The 19,669-nt window shown below is 39.0% G+C and overlaps 1 protein-coding gene across 3 annotated transcripts; it reads right to left on the bottom strand.

Annotated features, from left to right (window-relative positions):
- Positions 1-1,466: 1,466 nt before the first annotated feature.
- nabp1a (nucleic acid binding protein 1a) lies at positions 1,467-19,584 on the bottom strand. 3 transcript variants are annotated; one of them, XM_043692888.1, is made up of 7 exons: positions 18,899-19,158; positions 18,413-18,551; positions 15,341-15,391; positions 11,377-11,448; positions 9,101-9,185; positions 8,871-8,937; positions 1,467-5,086 (listed from the first exon to the last, which is right to left on the bottom strand). In XM_043692888.1, the coding sequence occupies exons 1-7, from the start codon at positions 18,987-18,989 to the stop codon at positions 4,881-4,883; spliced, it is 711 nt and encodes a 236-aa protein (XP_043548823.1). In that variant the 5' UTR covers positions 18,990-19,158; the 3' UTR covers positions 1,467-4,880. The 3 variants fall into 3 exon arrangements, with proteins under 3 accessions (XP_043548823.1, XP_043548821.1, XP_043548822.1); XM_043692886.1 differs by lacking the exon at positions 15,341-15,391 and having other exon boundaries at positions 18,899-19,584; XM_043692887.1 differs by lacking the exons at positions 11,377-11,448; positions 15,341-15,391 and having other exon boundaries at positions 18,899-19,584.
- Positions 19,585-19,669: the final 85 nt, after the last annotated feature.

Here is a 19,669-nt window from a genome sequence, read left to right as displayed (position 1 = left end):
ACTCTCTATTAGCTATCCAATCCTCAATTCATGTGAATATCCCACCTCCCAATGCCATGGGTTCTGCTGATGTATATTCAGTACCTTATTGAAAACCTTTTGGAACTCCAAATAGATTACAGCTACAGGTCCTCCTTTAACCTGCCTGCCATCTCTTTTAAAAAAATGAATTTATCAGACATGATTTCTCCTTCGTGAAGCTGTGCTGACCTTAATTCATCATGTTACGTATTTCCAAATGCTCTGCGGACTCTTAGTTTCCTCAATTACAGAAACGGTTTCTGGCTCCCTTTTTGAATAAACATGTTACAGTAACAGTTTTCCAATATTCTACAAGCTATCAATAGAGCCTTAAGGAGGCTTAGGAGATTACTACCAGTGTTTCCATAACCTTGGCAGCTACTTCCCTTACGTTCCTACGATCCATTAGGTCTTAAGGCCTTGAGCTCCATCAGTTTCCTCAGGGTTTTTTCCCCCAGTGACAGGTATTGTGTTCATTTTTTCTCCCCCTATTAGCTTATTATTTCATTTTTTAAAAATGCTGGATACTCCTACCTGATAAAGCTTGGAAGAAAATTGCAGGGTTAATCGCCAATGCTGAAGGGTTTATTCCCATTACTTCAAATCACAAGCGGTACCCTTCCCTCCCAATTCCAACCTTTACGTCCTGTCTTTTCAATACAATTGACGTTCAATATTTTCGAGCGAGAGGCGCAGGGGAGTGTAGAAAAGCATCAGGGAAGGTGGAAAATTGTTTCTAACCTTCCCTATTGTGACCCCATTTCAGTGCAGTGAATGCATTCTAGATTTAAGAAACGTGCCACTTAATGGATACAATGCAAAGTTCAAAACACTGAAATGTCAGCGGCGAGCCCTAAAGACTAGATGGAATATGTTATTTATACATTTATGGCTTCACGCCTCCATCTCTACCATTGTTTCGAGCCTTACAATCCTCCAATGCTAGTGAACTGCACAGCCTCACTTTTCACTGTAGCTCGCTCATAGGCGAGCAGCCGTCTTAAAGCATAACATCTGGATTCCCTTCCTACATTCTCTACCCCGCTCCTTTGTCTTTATTTAGCATTTGCCAATCTACCTTAATACCACCTTGTAGGGCTTCGTGCCAAACTCTATATGAAACCCTTCAGGTGAACAGCGCTGAGGCATTTTATTAAAGTAGAAACGCACTATAAATCCGAGTGCAAAGAGCTGGATTATATTACATTTAAAACAAAATAGAGAAAACGAAAAAATTGCTAACGAATCTGGCCTATAAATGCGGTCTCTCCTCGAAGACGTCAAATGACAGTAAAGGTCATCGGCCGCGAGTTTGGGTATTTAAATTATAAGCATGTTGGAAAAGGCATTTTTGACCCAGAATCGATCAAAATATGTTCGACGCATTATGGCTCGTATTTAAAAGAATTATTTCCCCTATAGCAAATTTCAATGACAAGCCCAACTGTAAAAAATGAAAACATTCATTAAATATTCCAGGAGAAAACGTTAAGGAGTAGACATGAAGAGAATGTCATCCTTTAATCAAGCAGTGATTATGGATATTGTGTAATGTGTTTCAGAAGTTCCGTTTGCATTGCCGCATCGCCTGCGGTATTGGCAAAAAAATGGTGCAATTTTCGGTAAGCTCTCAAACGTACACAGCAATTTCTACCAGCAACGCCGACTCGTTGTGCTCTATGACTCGGTGACTGTGTTAATGGAAAGATTAATGTTTAATATTTGTTAACCAGAATACCGCCAGCTGCCGGCGACAACTGGCACTGTTTAACCCCAAAAGGTTAACCCCCTCAACTGGACACTAACGCGCGCTCGGGCAATTTCAGATAACTTTATTGAATGTGCAGGTTAGCCAGCTTTTAACTATTGCGCGCTCATCGTCATTATAACTGACAAGGAAAATCTATTCCTCAGTAAATCATTGTGGTGCAGAATTGCCGGTGAGTGTTTAAAGAAATGATGCATGTTTGTAAATTCACAAGAATACGAAAGAGAAACATGTGATAGCAACTAATGGTTCTTGCATAACCAGCTGCACCCTTTCAGGATTCATTTACCGACAAGAATATACTTACGGCCCTCCGAGGGCCAGTGTACTTTCAACTTAACAGCAGATACAGCCGAAGTAATGAACTGTCAGCAGATTTCTTACTAGTAAAGCGTTAGAAACATTGAAATTTCCAGGTAAGTACCAAAGACCCTCAGCTAGGAATGGGGTGTAATACTCCCCCCATTATATACAGAAACAAAATAGTACAAGGCACATTTCAACATTTCTAATGGCAGCAACCATCACCCATAAAACAGAGGGAGAAACGTCAAGGAACAAGTTTTTTTAAAAAAAAACAGAGCCAATAAAAAACTATTTCGATACATCAGCTGAAAATAAAACACACCAGTTGGCATTGACATAAACACTCTTGCTATATATATCGCTCTCATTGCATCATGAAGTGCTCTTGATCCATTGTACTAGCCTTCCTAAGGCCATGCATCAGTTACAGCTAGGCCTGGAAGCAAGCCCATTTGTATTGTAAATGTAAAGTCATGGCTTTTTTTTTAAAGTTATCAACTACTAGCAAAAATACATTATAAACACATTACAAAAGTGAAAGCTTCCAGTTCTTTTAGTGAGCTGGAGAGATACGTTCAGCAAGAAAGGCTCAAGCCTTGATCTCAAAGTTCAGGGAGCTCTAGGAAGACCAGGCCAACTACAAAGTAACTTTAGTGTTTTGTGTCACAAAAACAACCATGTATGGTACTATTGTGCAGAATCTAATAGCCCTGATGGAAGTTAACTGTATGTAGAAGGGAGCTGGTACTAGATGGAGGGGCCAGGAAAGAAAACTAATAGGATCAAAGGCAGCAGTATCAGGGATATTTGATTTGACCAGAGGAAAGAACTGCTATTTGCTAACCAGCTGATTTGGAAAATATTACAAAATTTTCAAACTAAAGATTTCATTCAGATGCCTCAGCAAGTGGTAAGATCTCTAATTATTTTAGAATTACTAAACCACTATATTGAAGATGGGGAGGTTGCTTAGGGCTAGACAAGGAAGAGGGTATGGGGTAGAAACATCCAACCAACCTCCCCATCTTCTATATAGTTATTTGGCAATTCTTTCCTCTGGTCCTTCAGAAAAAAAATTGAGATATTGTTGCTACTTCTGATTACTACAGATATTCAGTAGCAATTTGTTCAAATTCTGCTTATCATAACAGATTTCCTTAAACTTAGTGAATTGCAATAAACACAGAAAAAAGCATTTTAAATTTCTTTCAAATTTTCAATTAGCCACTGGCTTTAACAGATCATATGATCTGTAATAACAAACCTACAATTCCCTTTAATAGATTTAAATGTAGCCATCGGGTATTGATTTAAATTTAAGGGGACTGGGACAGCATTTAAAGCATATGGGTGAAAAACCTATCCACCCAGAAGTACAGACTGACAAATAAAATAACACTTTAGGTTTGCTGTATACCATTGTGCACATAGGTATAAAAGAAGAAACTTAAAATTGCACAGTACCATTTCTCTCTTTAGGCCACCACTGAACTACTTTTGAATTGTCATCACCACCACAATGCAGCAAGTGTGGTAGGTAATTCACAGAATCCAAGTCCCACAGATGGAACCGTAGGCTCAGGCAGTGGAATAACTTCCCCGCCCCTCTTTAAATGGGGGAAGCACAGCAGCAATGGTGTAATTATGTATCTAAAGTTAGGCCTAGATCATAGTTTAAAATTGTAGAACACAGCTGGAAGCAAGAAATAAATCACTTAAACTTATACATTAAGGTTTAAGATATTAAAATTCACATTGGTGCATGTGCTCATTAAAACTAGCATGTAAGCAGACATGTTAAAATCTGACCTAAACCAGTTATACATTTATAAATAGTAAACATTTCTGTAGCAACAGTACGGACAACCTTACTGTCAGCTCTGATCCAATGTTAAACTGCATGATGTCAATGCAACAACTGATGCCCAATAAAAGTGCAATTACAGACTACTTCTGCATGTGATTTGACCTATGGCTTTTAAAGAATTCAATGGCATTTCCTCAGAATCTTCCACCATTAAAAGGGATTGAAGACAGATACACTAACAGATGCCAGCCACCTTGTGTTCTTAGTGATATTCCTTAAATTTAGCAGCAAACTATTCAACAGTAAAGCATGATTAGATAGAATATGCCAACCCTCCATCCTGCTCTCCTCCAGCAGGACACTGCTCAGCAGCCTGAAGGAAGCAAGCTGTTATTTTACCCTCCCTTCAAGCCACAGAACCAAACCATTAGATAGTCAGACTGCTACTCTGGCTGGGGATGAGAGACTATAGGTGAAACCCAAGTTCTTAGCTTTGGAAGTTAATTTTAAATGGAAAACAGTTTTTTTTTAAAACTCACTGGAGCATAATGTCAATTTCCTGCACTATGATAAACCAGTTGGAGAGATAGCTCCTTTGTAAATTTAGCACAGAATACATGAACAAGATTCAACTGAACACACCCAATGATAGTAAGGTGACAGAATGCCTTTCACTACATGCTATCAGTAATTTAATGGAATTTTATTGACATTTTACCTAATTTATTTTCCCCTACTGCTCTCAACACAATCACCTCTACTTTCACAACTCATTTTCAGCTCATAAAATAAGTTTGTGCAGCTTGAACACTGCAAATCACCTCAACTATTGAGCCAATGTTTTACAGTTCAAAATCCCATCTTAATTAAGAGGATTAAAACAAAACATACAAACTCAGTTATGTAAAAATAAAAGTGCATCGAGTGGGTTCAAGTAGGGTGTAGGTTTGAACAAGGCCGATATACACATTTGGCACGTCATCTTTTGAATGCTCTACGTGGGTCTCTTCCATTGCTAACAGTGGTCACTGCTGCAGATCCTTGCGCTAGAGTCATCGGTGGCTGACTTATTGGTCCCCGTCCATTGGGTCTTCCACCACCTACAAAGTTAGGGTTCTGATGTTGATGGTTATTGCTTGATGGGGGAAGTCCCCCTTGCAATGGCCCACATTGTGAGCCATTTCCTAAACAAAAAATGATTAACAAAATCCTTGACATTAATGTTTATATTGTGAAAAATGCTACATATCAAACTCATTTGAACATTAAGTAGACTTTCAAATCAAACACATGTTCAAGAAATAGCAGCAATACACTTTGGTGTTAGAGAGTAAATGTATAGACAGTCACTAATGAAAGGAAATCTTGCTTGATAGATCAGTTATTTTGTGGATGTAATTATCAGGATATATGGCAAAAAGCACATGCAGGACTTAAACTTTCAGAAGGTATTCAACAAGTTGTTCTTCAAGATTGGAGGTAGCAGATGGGTGATGCAGAAAAATAATATTAGGGAACCGAAATCATCCATTTTGGTAGGAATGAAAAAGCATTAAAAACAAGTCATTAAATATTAGAATTCAGAGTAAACTTGGGATTTTGAATCAAAAATAACATGATACTCAGATGGTATATTGCAAGTGGAATGCATTACAAGGTAAGAAAGTTTTGCTGTAATTATTTAGAAGTCTACAGCAAGAACAATTGCAACATTTAAGAGGCATTTGGATGGATATATGAATAGAAAGGGTTGGAAGGGATATGGGCCGGGTGCTGGCAGGTGGGACTAGATTGGGTTGGGATATCTGGTTGGCATAGACGGGTTGGACTGAAGGGTCTGTTCCTGTGCTGTACATCTCTGACACCTTGAATACTATGTAGAGTTTTTGTCTTTGCACCAAAAGAAAGAATATACTGAGGATGCAACCGAAGTTCGTTATATTGGATTCCTTCATGGAAGAGCTGTCATATCAGATCAATTAGAGTCTGTCCATTTGCTCTATAGCTCTCAAGGACTAGGGTGGTCACATAGGAAAGTAGTGAGTAAAATACTGGAAGAGGGTGGGTATAGAAGATATGAGAAGGGCTAATCCTTTTGGCCAGACAGTGTAGAATAGTCAATTTCAGGATAAATGTGGTCAGCCATTTAGGATTGATGAAGAAATATTTTAAGGACTGCAAATCTTTGGGAATTCTCTATCCTGAGCACCATGAATTCCCAAAGATTTACATTCCTTAAAACAAATATTTCCTCAATCCTAAATGACTAACCCCATTTATCCTGAAATTGACGACTATTCTAGAGACTGTCCAGCCAAAAGGGCACTGAACAAAAGCAAGCCTTTCATGAAGTCTTAAAATCCTGAGTTAATTAAGTACTTTCTGAAGTGTAGCCATTGTTGAGAGACAGGAAACAGCTGCTAATTTCTACAGAGAATGTATCTACAAACAAATGTGATAATGTGCAACTGGAAGAGGAATTATGTAGTTTAACAGGGGTGGGGCTTTGTCAGCATTCCAAATTTGCAATGGGGGTTAGAAGACATCTTAAATTAGACCTCCACACATTTATCAACAGTGTTATGGGGACACAGACAGAATTACTCCAAACACTCATAACGACACCAAGTTAGGGACAGATGCCAAAATCACATTGCTAGGAAATATTCCCCAGCCTTAAATGGATCATTTCAAAACTTGGTTCTATAAATATTTAATCTTTTCACAACTCAGGACATTACATACTTGATAAGTGAATTGCAGTCGGATGCTTCAGCAGTTTAACTGCAACTAACTTGTTCATTGATGTAGTGTTACATCAGCAAGCAGCAAAAACAGCATACAAAATCTAATCTGTTTTCTTAAGACTTCAGAACAGAAATCAGAACTGAGCCACTGAACCAATCACGCTGCTGCCGGCTTTAAACTTCCAAATAACAAAAACATCCTTCTCCTTACCCAAAAAAGGATGAAGATTCTCTAGTCCTTTCACTAATGATTGTAAATTCTGTTTACCACACTTAGAGGATAGTTCACCCCACTTGTAGCAAAACCTGGACAACTTTGGATGCCCTCCTCCACTTCTGCTTTAAGAGCAAGTACCCCAGCTTCTCCAACCTCAACAGAAGCTAACTCCTTCATGCTGGGAAGAAATAACTTTCTTTCAAATCTTTTATCTGAACTTCCACCATTCTTGCAAAACAATTCCCAGTCAGTACTATTCAAATGAAGAGGTCTTCTCGCATTCCCCTATATTGGCTGCCCAGAACTTGATCCTTGTGTCAGGCAATAAGAGTAATTTTTGTCTACCTGATCAACACATGTTGCGATCCTCTATCAAACCTTCCCTCATTTTCTTTGCTCCAAGAGAACTTCAGCACAAAAGTAACCTATTCCTGGCATAATTCTGGTAAGTCGTCTCTACACCCTTTCAAGAGCACCCATATACTTAGAGGGTGGTGACCAGAACTGCTGAATAACCCAGATGGGACCTTATCTTCATAAAACTTCAACTTCCGTGTTTGACGCATAATTACAGTCAATATTTCATATACTTTCCTAAGCATTGAAACTTCTGCCTTCTTCAAAAGAAGAGGGCTCATTAACACCCAGGTTCATCATGCTATTGTGACAATAAAGCCTCACCCTAATCTGCTGCCAAAATTCATTACGTCATTTCTCTATTAAATTCCATCTGCTACATACCTGCCCAATTTGCTAGCCTGAATGTTTTGGCCAATTGGTATCGTCATTATCAGCCAATACTACAAATCTAGCATAATTTGCTAATTGCATTATATTCAGATATCTAATTTATATGTAAAAAAGTGGTCATTAGTAAACAACACCATCCTTCAATCTGAAAGATGACCATTTGCTATAACTTGCAGCTTTTCACCTTGAACATTTGATCTGATACCTAGCCGAATCCACGTGACTCAGTTTTGCTAAACAGCTTTAAGTGATACCTTGTCAAGCATTTCCCTAAACAAAACAATAGATTCTTTCCCTTTTAAAAAAATGCAGCTGGATATCATTCAATAGAAAACATTGTTTCTCACTCCACAGATGCTTAAAGACATGCTGAGTTTCTCCAGCAATTTCTGATTTTATTTCAAAATATGTATTTTCTAGATAACACCTAAAGCCTAACAATGACTTAATTCTTATTTCTGGTCTCCTTCCTTTCAGAAAGACGTTGTAAAACTTGAAAGGGTTCAGAAAAGATTTGAAGGATGTTGCCACAGTTGGAGGATTTGAGCGATAGAGAGAGGTTGAATAGGCTGGGGCTGTTTTCCCTGGACCAGAGGCTGAGGAGTGACCTTATAGAGGTTTATAAAATTCTGAGGGGCTGGATAGAGTAAATAGACAAAGTCTCTTTCGTGGGGTGGGTGAGGGAAAAAGAGAGAGTCCAGAACTAGACAGCATAGGTTTAGGGTGAGAGGGGAAAGATATAAAAGAGACCTAAGGGGCAACTTTTTCACTAGAGGATGGTAAGTATATGGAATGAGCTGCCAGAGGAAATGGTGGAGGCCAGTACAATTGCAACATTAAAGAGGCATTTGGATAGGTATATGAATAGGAAGGATTTGGAGGCATATGGGACGGGTGCTGGCAGGTGGGACTAGATTTGTTGGGATATCTGGTCGGTATGGACAAGTTGGACCGAAGGGTCTGTTTCCGTGCTATACATCCCTACGACTATATTTGCTAGGGCATCAGTAAAACATTAAAATTAGAAATATTTTCATTGGTTAATGTTAGCAAGGATAAATATTTTCAGAAGTAGAGTTTAGCAAAGGTGCAAGTTTTCTGCAGATCAGTTGATAAAATTAAAAGGCAACGAATGATTAGAATACAGGGTATATGAGGAGTTAAAATGAAGAAAGTACAGAAGAACAAACAGACACTGCCGTGATCCACTAGCACATCTATCTTACTGTAGAGTGATCTGCATTCCAAGCTTACCTGCTTGCATCTGTCCATTTGTAGCCAGCTGACTAGGAGGAGAATTGTTTCTATGTTCACTTTGTGCCTTGGTAAACCATTTAAAATTTAAAAAGAAAGAATAGTAATCACAGACAATGAGGAATAAAACTCTGCAGTAAAAAGAGTTACACAAAATAGAGCATATTGATTTTTTAAAAAGCATCATAATGCCAACAGAACATGCTTTCAACAATCCTAATGCCACTTACAACTTTGTTTGTTTGGTTCAGCTGGTTGAGGTATTCTGGATTTGGTTCACTAAAGTTGGGTACTTCTGAATATACCATACAAAACCTGACAGCAAAGTAAAGAAAACATTAAAATATTACACTCAGCAAAAATTTGAAATTAGTTGCAACATCGGATGAGGGGCAGCAAAATGGAGGATCTACAGAGTTGAAAAATAACTGCCCTGCTTTCAGCTACCATCAGCTGATGTACTGACCAAAAGGAAATAAAGGAAACATCTTTAGGTTAAACATAATCAGAGCAGTATTGGCACAAAGTAGCAGTACACAGTCTCTTCGCCAGTACCATCACCACCTCCACATTTCCCTACAACCCTAAATCCCCACCTCACGAGACTTGCATGGCCAGAAACAGGTTACAAAAGTGGCTAATTGTCACTTCAGGCACAAGTCAGATGAAATAAAAAAAAGATCGACAGATACTGACAATCTTAAGCAGAAAACTGCTGTGGAAACCCAGCTGGTCTGACAGCATCTGAGAAGAGAAAGTAAAATTAATATTTCAAACCCACTTTCTCATAAATGCTGCTGTTTATCCAGCAATTTGTATTGGGTTAGAGATATCTGGAGCAAAACAGCCAGATCTGCATCAATCACCTCCTGCTTCTCATTAACTTGGTCCCACGTCTACCTTCTCATCCCCACCCTAAAATTTACTCAGACATTGCGAGCAAGCACAATGTTATACAGGTTACATATTATACAAGTAATGACTTTGTTATGTGGAGATTCAAATGATTATGTCAGCAATAATACATCTTTTGCAGTCCAGAAATACCATGAAAACATTCATACAAAAAAAGAGAATTTCTGAGGCTTCATTATCAATATTTTTGCAACTAATGTTCCACTGTGGAGAATACATCAAAATAGCCCCCTTGACAAATTAGTGGTAAGGCTATTAGTTCAGGTCCTGCATTGAGAATCATGCAATGCGATCCCAAAACTAAACAAAGATTCCTAGTTATTTGATGTTAAATTAGTCTTGCCCGTGGTCTTTCCCACAACTCCAAAAATAAGATGTACATTTTTGGAGCAGAAATGTCAAACCAGTTATTTTTAATGAGAATAAATGAAAAACCAAAGCAATTAAAGCCCCAAATGTTTTGTACTGACTAGGATACGGACATAAAACAGCATTTAAGTTACTAAACAGAAACATTACCACACAATTGAAGACTTCATGGTAAAGGGGTGGGTAATACAAGCATGGGTAGAGAATGGGTCAACCAAAACAATTCTGAAAAATGTTACTGTACAGGGAAGGATGCTCAGGCCACAAGTATTTACAAACTATTAATGCACTGGATGAAAGGACTGACTGGACTGTGGTCAAATCTGCTGACATTAAGATGATGCATAGAAAATAAGTTGAGGAAAATGCAGAGTCTGCAAAAGTTGATATAGAAATTAAGTACATGCACAAATGTGACTGATGCAATATCAAGTTCTCTGCCCAAAGGCAGATCTTTGACAATCATTCAAACCAAAACAATATGCCATTTTGTTTTACAGAGAAGAAAGTCAGGCACCACCAAAACCATGTCTGACTCAGCTGGTGTAGAGAATAGAAATCTATGACTTGAACATTAATTACACTCTACCCATTGATTTGACTCAGCTCAATCTATAGTCTTTGAAGAAACTGGTGTGCTAATAAAGATAGAGAAATTTCTTCTGAGCACTGAAAATCTTGAAATTCTGTAGAGTTGTGGAGTCTACATCACCAAAAATACACAAGGTTGTTTTAAGTCAGATTAAACAATAGGAAACTCAAAAGGTTATTGTGGAATACAGAGTGAGTGCAAGCCAAGCCTGAATCAACAATAACTTTATTGATGGAGAGCAAACTTTGGGAAGGAGCATTTTCTCTTCCTGCTATTTTTATTCTATTAGAATTGTGCTTAAATCTCTGTAGAAAGCAGTAGCAAGCTCAACTTAGCAATTAAGCTTTTATTTTAGTCCTGTTAAGAGACTAAAATATCCACCAGTAGAAGGACTGGGGGAACAAATGCAGAAACAATATATTAAAAGAAAGCAGATTCTGAAATTTCTCATTCCAGTTCTCTGCTTACCTGAAGGCACCAATGCTATTGGGTACAGCCCCACAGATACATGACTTGTTGCCCAGATGCACAAGAACTATAAATGAATGAAGTCAGTCTGACAGTTTACAAGAATGAACTTGAACACAGCTAGTTTCCTGGGAATTCTTGATGTCACCCAATCATACTTACTCTCCTATTTTTTGAAGATCGCCACCTCTCCCGGTATAGAGTGTTAGGCAGTTTTTCCACATTGAAGCATAGCTGAGCAAACAAAGGTCATGGAGAAAAATCAGTGAATTAAAAATTGTAAAATAATTCAAATACTCTACAAAATGCAAGAGGAAAAACCTTAGGAGCACACTACTAAACAAAGAGGCTCTGCAGTGAGTCCAGTAACTTAATAGCACATCTTCCACTACAACTTGTAAAAAGTTAAGTACATACAATTACCACCTCCTGCCACAGGATGGCAGAAACGTCTAGTCCAAAGAAAAAATTTTAGATTTTATTGTCACATGTACTCAAATAAAATAACCATCAATGCCAGATTAGGCCTAATCTTTTTGCCATTCCCTTCAAGAATGAAAGCTTCAACCAAATAGTTATGACAAACTCTACCCCAGAATAGAGGTATCTAAAATTAGTTTGTTCTTCCAGCTCCAACCTTTAGGAGTGGAATGGTAACTTTCATTAAATGCTTTAAATGGCACAAACATGTAAAAAGACTTTGAAAATAGGAGACCATTCAGCCTTTTTGCATTTGCTCCATTTGCAGATATTTAGTAGCCTGTAATTTCAATTGTACAGCTCAGGAGATCCTCCATAAACAGGAAATTTTAAAAATTGAGTCACTCAGGAAATGGCGCAGCTGTCAGCCACATCTCCATTTTCACTTAAGTTTTAATATTGTTAGAATGTTCTAATAGCATACATCTTAACCATATTTTGGTTTTATATTCAGCATTTAAAAGCTTGTTTACATTTGTGTATGTGCATAATAACTTCTGTCTGTTGAGAGAAGTTTCCCCAATCGCAATAAACACAAGTTAACAAATAAAAGCACTGCATTGGAAAATAGTGAGAAAACGGTCTACAATTACCAGTTAATACACTGATTTCAAATGGATTATTTTTGGGCTGGTCTACAGAAAAGGATGAATTGGTTGGAGGTAATGGCTCTTTGTACAACATATAAGCAGTCTGCACTGATTATAACAAGAACACCATTAATTGCCTCTTGATGACAGTGGATACCAAAAATAATCAGGATGGTTTATTGCCAGTGGTTTAGGCAACAGAGTACTTTCTCAAGCTACTTGAAGATTTAAAAGGGACTGAAAATTAAATAAAATGTTGAGCGAGTAGGTTCTGCTCAAGTAACCAGCACTGGAATATGGAAAATTGGGCTACACAGTAACTGGTTATATTTCATGAATTCTGTCTTAATCCATATGGATCCATAATTCCATCACGTTAATTTGCAGAACAGGCCAGATGCTCCCTCCACCTTCAAGGATGCTTTTGTTTTCCACGTAGATGCCTTTCATTTTTTTAGACTTGTGACTCTTTACACTTAAACTGCCTAGCCATCAGATTAGTTGCTTGCTTCAGCAGTTGAGAATTTTGCATCATAAAAGAACAATCTTACTGTCTGCCAGTGATATAGAAATTGACACCATTGTAAACTACTAACGACCAAGTGAAATTTGAACAAGTATCAGGGACCAACTATAGCACCTATATTTCGGATCTAAACAAGTAATTAAACTCAAATCATTCTAGAACTATTCAAAATCAAAAAAAGTGTGCATATGATACAAGTACACAAAATCTACTACTTTAATTCTGTTTTGATATATAATATTGTTACGTCCAAATCAGATACTTCATTATATGCTAAACCCAAAGTTCATTTCATTACAATTAGACCATAAACTCTCCTTCAAAATTATGAGGTTATACAGTCACCCTTCAGCTGCTGAAATTAGATTAGATTTAGATTTTGAATTAGATTACCTACAGTGTGGAAACAGGCTCTTCGGCCCAACAAGTCCACACCGACCCGCCGAAGCGTAACCCACCCAGACCCATTCTCCTACATTTACCCCTTACCTAACACTACGGGCAATTTAGCGTGGCCAATTCACCTAACCTGCACATCTTTGGACTGTGGGAGGAAACCGGAGCACCCGGAGGAAACCCACGCAGTCACGGGGAGAATGTGCAAACTCCACACAGTCAGTCGCCTGAGGCGGGAATTGAACCCGGGTCTCTGGCGCTGTGAGGCTGCAGTGCTAACCACTGTGCCACCGTGTTTGAAAGGGCTCAAACATTTTTAAGATCAGTGATAATCACAGAACTGATCCTTGCCCACTTTTGAAGTAATGTTTGTATGACTGCTGTGTATTTTTAGACAAAGTTTTTTTTTGACAAGCACAATTAAATTCCCCTTTTCCCACAAGTATAAATGCCAGCAAAATCTAAAAATGGAGTTACAGCCATTTGAAAATAAAATTGACCAGAACTTCGTTTAACTTAAGTCTAGAGAAATCAGAAGTTAATCATTCTTTTGCACAAGATTTCTTTTCTGGACTAGAAAAATTGCTTAAAAAAAATCAGAAGTTGCAACGTGAAGGCAGCAAAATAGGAAACTGACGTGTTAACAGATGTGTGTAAACCACACACTCACCAAATGACGTCAAGAATCATTTCCTGCTTTTGCCCATCTATCTTGCCTCATGCTAAGAGGCTTGGCCTTCCCATTTAAGTTAAGAGTGAAAGCAGAAGAAAAATAAACGCTGCACACCATTTCAAGATTAATACAGTTGAACAAACTGTAGTGCTGACATGGGCCCCACTGGTTTGCAACACGTCAAATTCATTGCACAGTGAAAAACAAACTGAACATCGTTCAGCAGATTTAAAGCTGCTTAGTAAATGACAGGCATGTTCTCACCATAACTGTCTTAAGGTAAACTGCCTATGAAGGATGGAAAATATGTAGATGCTACAGAAGTACAGCTCGTGCTTATAGGGAGTCAGACAGAAACATAAAGGATAATTTTGCTTCTACACTGAGCTTTTGCATCATTTTTATGAAGTGGATAACTGAATTAAACCATCTATATATACACATATTGGGCCTCAGTATTGCTCAAATAGCACTGGAGCTTTCACCTTTATGCAAACAGCTTGAAGTGTGTAAACTCATCTGCCATTATTTTGTACTATGATAACAAGGAAACTTATTGAGAAATACAATTTTCATGCAGATGTCAAACATAACCATGACAAATGCTTGTTTGATGGCTAGTCATTTAACTCTAACCTGGAACAATTTGCCCTGGAAACATCCAGTGTTGGAAATGAACCAGACAGTGCAAAAATCAACTTTAGAAATGTTGTTTGCTTCAGTGATTTGGCAGTGTTTAAAAGTATAAACACGAGGCTGTTTGAATATATTACAGAATTTTCAGAAAATCTGCTTAGAATATTACAGATTTATACTCCAGTATTTATTCATTCAGAAAAGGCTTCAGGTGCTTTGATTTCCTTAACAATAAATCCAGCGATAAATTGCAAATACTGTACCCTGAGCCCCTGAGGTTCCTGTATCTGTAGCCAAACATAAAAAAGGTGCTTCTTCCATTCAACCTGTACGGTTTTAGCTGTAAGAAATGCCTCCGTTTTTAAAAAGTGGGCTTGTAATAAGTTGTAGGTTAAGGATGATGTAGATATTTGACATTGTCCTTCACATATGGATCCTGGGTCTGAACAGAGTTCATTTATCCACAATGTTTTTTTAGAAAAAAACACGAATGTCTGTGAAATATAGTCACAATTTCAATGTTCAGCCAGGCAAATGATCAGATCTCAGCTAATGTTCAGTATACCGCATATGGTCAACCTCAGGGAAATAAAGATTAACGTTGTGTGAAGTCAAACATGAATTTAGTCAAGTTCAATTTAGCACAATGCTGAACCTCCATTCAGCTTGAAACGTGTACCATCTTTCAATCAATCCATTAAAAAAACTTTAGGATAATCAGACCCTGGAGCAGGACAGGAGTGTTATAGGAAGCAGCAATACAAACAAACATTCAGCAGGAGAGCTGGGAAGGCAGAGGATCTTAAAACTCGGTGTGAAAGATACAATGAGTGAAGTGCAATGATAGTGGAATGCAAGAAGACAACGCAAGTGGATCTGTAACAAAACAGAAGACATGCCATAGTTTAAATATCAAAAAGGGCAGAGTGAAAACTGGTTGGCTATTTGATGCAAGAGGCAGCATAGCAAAAGTTACAGCTCACATCTTGCTGGAACGATAATACTCAGTTCACCAGTATCATTGGGAAAATGGGCAAATGGTCCAGGCAGAATTACAAATAGCTACAAGATTATTGGCTGGCTTGGTTTTTTTCATTGTCCTTCACACAAACAGCATCATAGCTTTACCCTTCATATTATTCTTTTTGGAATTTGCTGGAGTTGCACAAAGTTAAGTGGTATTTAGCAGAAACACCTTTTAACTGCATAGTAATTCCAACCAACTCCAGTTCAGAAAATAAACTGCAATAGTTGAGTGTAATTTTGCCCCATGCAGAAAATTCTCAAACTTAAGGGTATCTCAATCTCATCTTTTGACCCTTCGCTCATTCTGCCCCCAGTTTAATTAATTCACCCTCCATCTATTACTAGTGTCTCTTTCTCAATTATTGAAGAGATAGTCCTTTGGTCCCATCATACACAGATCCTAGTTGCTGTCACCATTCTGTTGTCAGCTTGAACTTCCAGTATCTTGGAGCTGAACGATGGCGAAGGTTCCTCACTCCAGCAAGATCTGGGCCCTTCAATCAAAGGTTAGTGGCAGAATTAAAAGTTACAAGATCAATAAACAAGAAACTTAGTGTTCATAATTTCAAGAGCAGCATAAATTCAGAGGCTTAGCAGAATACCAAAAGGTGGTAATGAAATAACAATAGCTTTGATTTGGAGACATAATATTTACAGTGGGATATGTAGGAATGCAAGAATCTGGCACTTGCAGATGGACCAGGGAGAGAATAAAGTCATAGGACGGTCGTTACCAAGGTTAACAAATTACACAGAGAAAGTGGACATGTGACTGCAAGCAATATATTATACATTGAAGTGTATCAGACAGTAGCCAACTTGCAAGGACTTAGTACAGCCAAAAGGTGCATGAGAACTCAAAAGGGAAGATTTGCGCTAGTCCTCAGACCTCATTACCCCTCTCCAAAACAAGAAAACCAACCTCAACCCTGCCATCCTGGCAAACTATATCCCATCCTCATCTCATTCTCTTCTTCAATGTCGTTTAATGCACGTTCACCTCCCAGATACCTTTCCATCATTCTTGGAAGGCCATGTACAACTCCCATCAATCCTGTTTCCATTCCAGCTCTTGTACTAAGGCGACTCAGACCAATAAGTCAGAAATTATACCCTAAGGATGAAGGAGGGAAAAACCTTGTCACTTCATCCTGGAGTTTGACAACTTTTGACTGATGGTGGCCACATCGACCACCTCAAATCCTCTCCTTGGCAGCCAGCTAGGTACGGTTATTCTAACTGGACTCAGAATCTTAGCTAGAGAATCACTTACAATGGCAGGTTACCAACCTGTCTAACCCCCTCCCCAACCAAAACACATCCAAAATCTATCCTGGGCTCCTTATTGCTCATCTAAATGCTAGGAGAAAGTGAGGTCTGCAGATGCTGGAGATCAAAGTTGAAACTTTATTGCTGGAACAGCACAGGTCAGGCAGCATCCAGGGAACAGGAGATTCGACGTTTCGGGCACAGGCCCTTCTTCAGGAAAGGCCTGAAGAAGGCATTCATCTAAATGCTACCCCACAGGAACATCACCCCTAAACATAGCATTAACTTTCAGACATGCTCTGATGGCACCCAGCTCTGCTTGATCACCTCTCTCAACTGCTTCAATGGCATCCAGTACTCATGAGATTTTTTTTCTTCAAAACAAACCTATTTCCTTGTCTATTCCAATGCATCCCTGACTGGTGTCCCTCTTTCTACCATGTAAACTGGACGCCATCCAAACTGCTGCTCACATTCTAACTCTCAGGAACTCCAGTTTCCCCATCCACCAGGTTCACAGACCTACAGTTAGTCAGTCAAGTATTTTTTTAAAAAATTCTCATACTGTTTTAGAATCCCTAAACACCTTCAATGTTTGCTATTTAATCTTAAAGCCTCTATGATATGCGCAATTCTGATTCTAGCCCCTCATGCATGCGTGACCACACCAAAGTCAACAAACCTCCAGTTACTAAGGTCCTAGCCTCAAGAATTCTCTTACTATCGTCCTTTAAGACACTACTTAAAATTACTTTCCACAGCTTACTTTTTACATCAAATCTCACTGTGTGGTAGTGCCAAGCTCCTTTGAAGTACCTTGTGGGGGTTAATTTTAAAAATGAGCAATATAAAGTCATAATTGTTGAAACAGTCAGAGGGGCAAAGATGAAGACAGCTCTGAAGAGAACACATGACATGGTATTTCAAGCCACAGTTCAGCTCCTAAAATGTCCCCATTATTCAGTGGGAAGATGTAAGACAACCTAGTCAAGAGTTGACTTATTAAAACTACTAACAGGATATCAGCATTAGAACATGGGAGTGACTTATGGCTGAAAACTGAAACAGAGGGAAACAGAACTGCATATACAGTGATGAGTTAGCCATAGGTTAACATCTATACAAAACAGATTCTGAAAAAACATTTGGCATTGATCAGTTGCAAATTCTTAATAGTCTAAGTGGATCAAGTTGTCATTGCACATCTCCATTAAGATTATACAAATTAATGTCATTGTTAAATTTTAATCATTTGAAAAACTTCATATCACTAAGCTTATTTTACAGGAGTCCATTCAGCTCCAGTATCTCCAAAGGACTTCGTGCACCATGGGAGTCATATTCTTAGGTTTTGTTATTCAGGCAGAAAACTGACACCTCACCTACTAGGTCCAAATGAAACGTGTTTAATTATCCTGGCAGGATCATCAAGAATCCCAATGCAATTTAAATTAGCATTCTTTACCCATTCCCCGAATTGCCATTGTAACTGAACGCCTGCCAGTTTGCAATGGTTAACATTTTTACTGTAAACAGACATCTAACGATACTGGCACGCTGTGTCATTCGGACACGTTCTGCCATTTGGCCACATTGACGTACCCTCTCGTCAAGCGAATGATATCCCCGGGCTGAATTAGACCTCCAACCTCATCCCACACTGAAATTGTGATGCTGCCAGTTTTGTCGGCTACTTTGCACGACCTCACTTCATGTCCATCTTTAGTTTTGGTAACGCGACCTGCACAGAGAGTGAATAAAAAAAAAGAACCTATAATTAGTTTCAGAAGCGTACATTCATAAGGCTGTCCAGAAGCGGATGCACTTAACTGCACCAGAAATAAAACTCACAGATAAAAGAAATTTGGAGGCGTCGCTTTGATATAGGAAGCTGACCTGTACCTCGCTAACACTTTTAATAAAAAAAAAACTGGCTTGGTTCACTTTCCATGTTTTTTCAAAAGGACTCAATGATCATACTTCCAGCGTGTCTTGGGTTTTTTAGTAAACTTAAATAGATAAGACCGTCTGGTCATTATTTAAACGATCAATTTCTTTTTTCAGGGCTGGAGCCCCTGCCTAACTTACCTATTTCCAGAACAATAAAGATGACATTTAAATTTTTCATTCCTGGTTTAATGTCTTTAACAAACGCGTATGTGTCGTTGGCCATGCTCATGGTGATTGTGAAAATTTGCGGACACACAACGCAACACAAAGCATCACTCGGGGGGAGGGTGGTGGAGGGTGGGAGGGGGGGGGATGATAAAGAGAGCCCCGCTGGCTGGAGCCCAGGCTCCCGAGTGCGGGAAGGCGGCTGCTGCTGCTGACTGCCCCCCCCCCGCTCCTCTCACACCGGGGATGGGGAGGGGGGTAGAGAGAGAGAGAGAGAGGGGCGAACAGAGAAAAACAAAAACTGCAACTTCCGCAGATTACAAGCCCCTCGGGTGACAATTCTAAGTTAATGCTTCCTTCTGATTCAAAAAGCCAGCGAGCAACATCCACCCCCTCAAAAAAAAAACAAAAATCAGGGATTTAAATTTTAAAATCGAAGAGGAAGCAGCCCAGCTCTCCCTCCTGCTCTCACTCCCACGCTATTATTTTGTTGCAGTGATAAGCAAACTCTGGCTCACAGACAGGAACATACTCTCTCTCTCTCTTTTAAACTCGCATCTGAGCCAGCAGCAACTTTTTTTTTTAATTAACTGACGCGAGTCATGATTAAACCCCGTGACCAGAATACACGACCGGGATAAACGCTACTGACTTGGCCCTATCCCGAGTATAAAGTGCCCCTCGCTGCCCCCAGCGCCCCCTCACCACCCCGCGGCTCTCACACAAAAGCCCCACTCGACGCAA

This window comes from Chiloscyllium plagiosum, chromosome 7 (genome assembly GCF_004010195.1).
Source record: "Chiloscyllium plagiosum isolate BGI_BamShark_2017 chromosome 7, ASM401019v2, whole genome shotgun sequence".
NCBI lineage: Eukaryota > Metazoa > Chordata > Chondrichthyes > Orectolobiformes > Hemiscylliidae > Chiloscyllium > Chiloscyllium plagiosum.
The sequence above is the reverse complement of the archived record's forward strand: the minus strand, read 5'-3'. Positions and strand labels throughout refer to the sequence as shown.

Bases quoted from the DNA above. Each gene is read 5' to 3' on its own strand.
- nabp1a (XM_043692888.1), bottom strand. From the start codon at position 18,989: ATGAGCATGGCCAACGACACATACGCGTTTGTTAAAGACATTAAACCA. The intron at 9,186-11,376 runs GTAAGTATGATT...CTTTGCTGTCAG, and splicing joins GATCTTCAAAAAATAGGAGA to GTTTTGTATGGTATATTCAG. The intron at 8,938-9,100 runs GTAAGTGGCATT...TGGTTTACCAAG, and splicing joins TGAACCAAACAAACAAAGTT to GCACAAAGTGAACATAGAAA.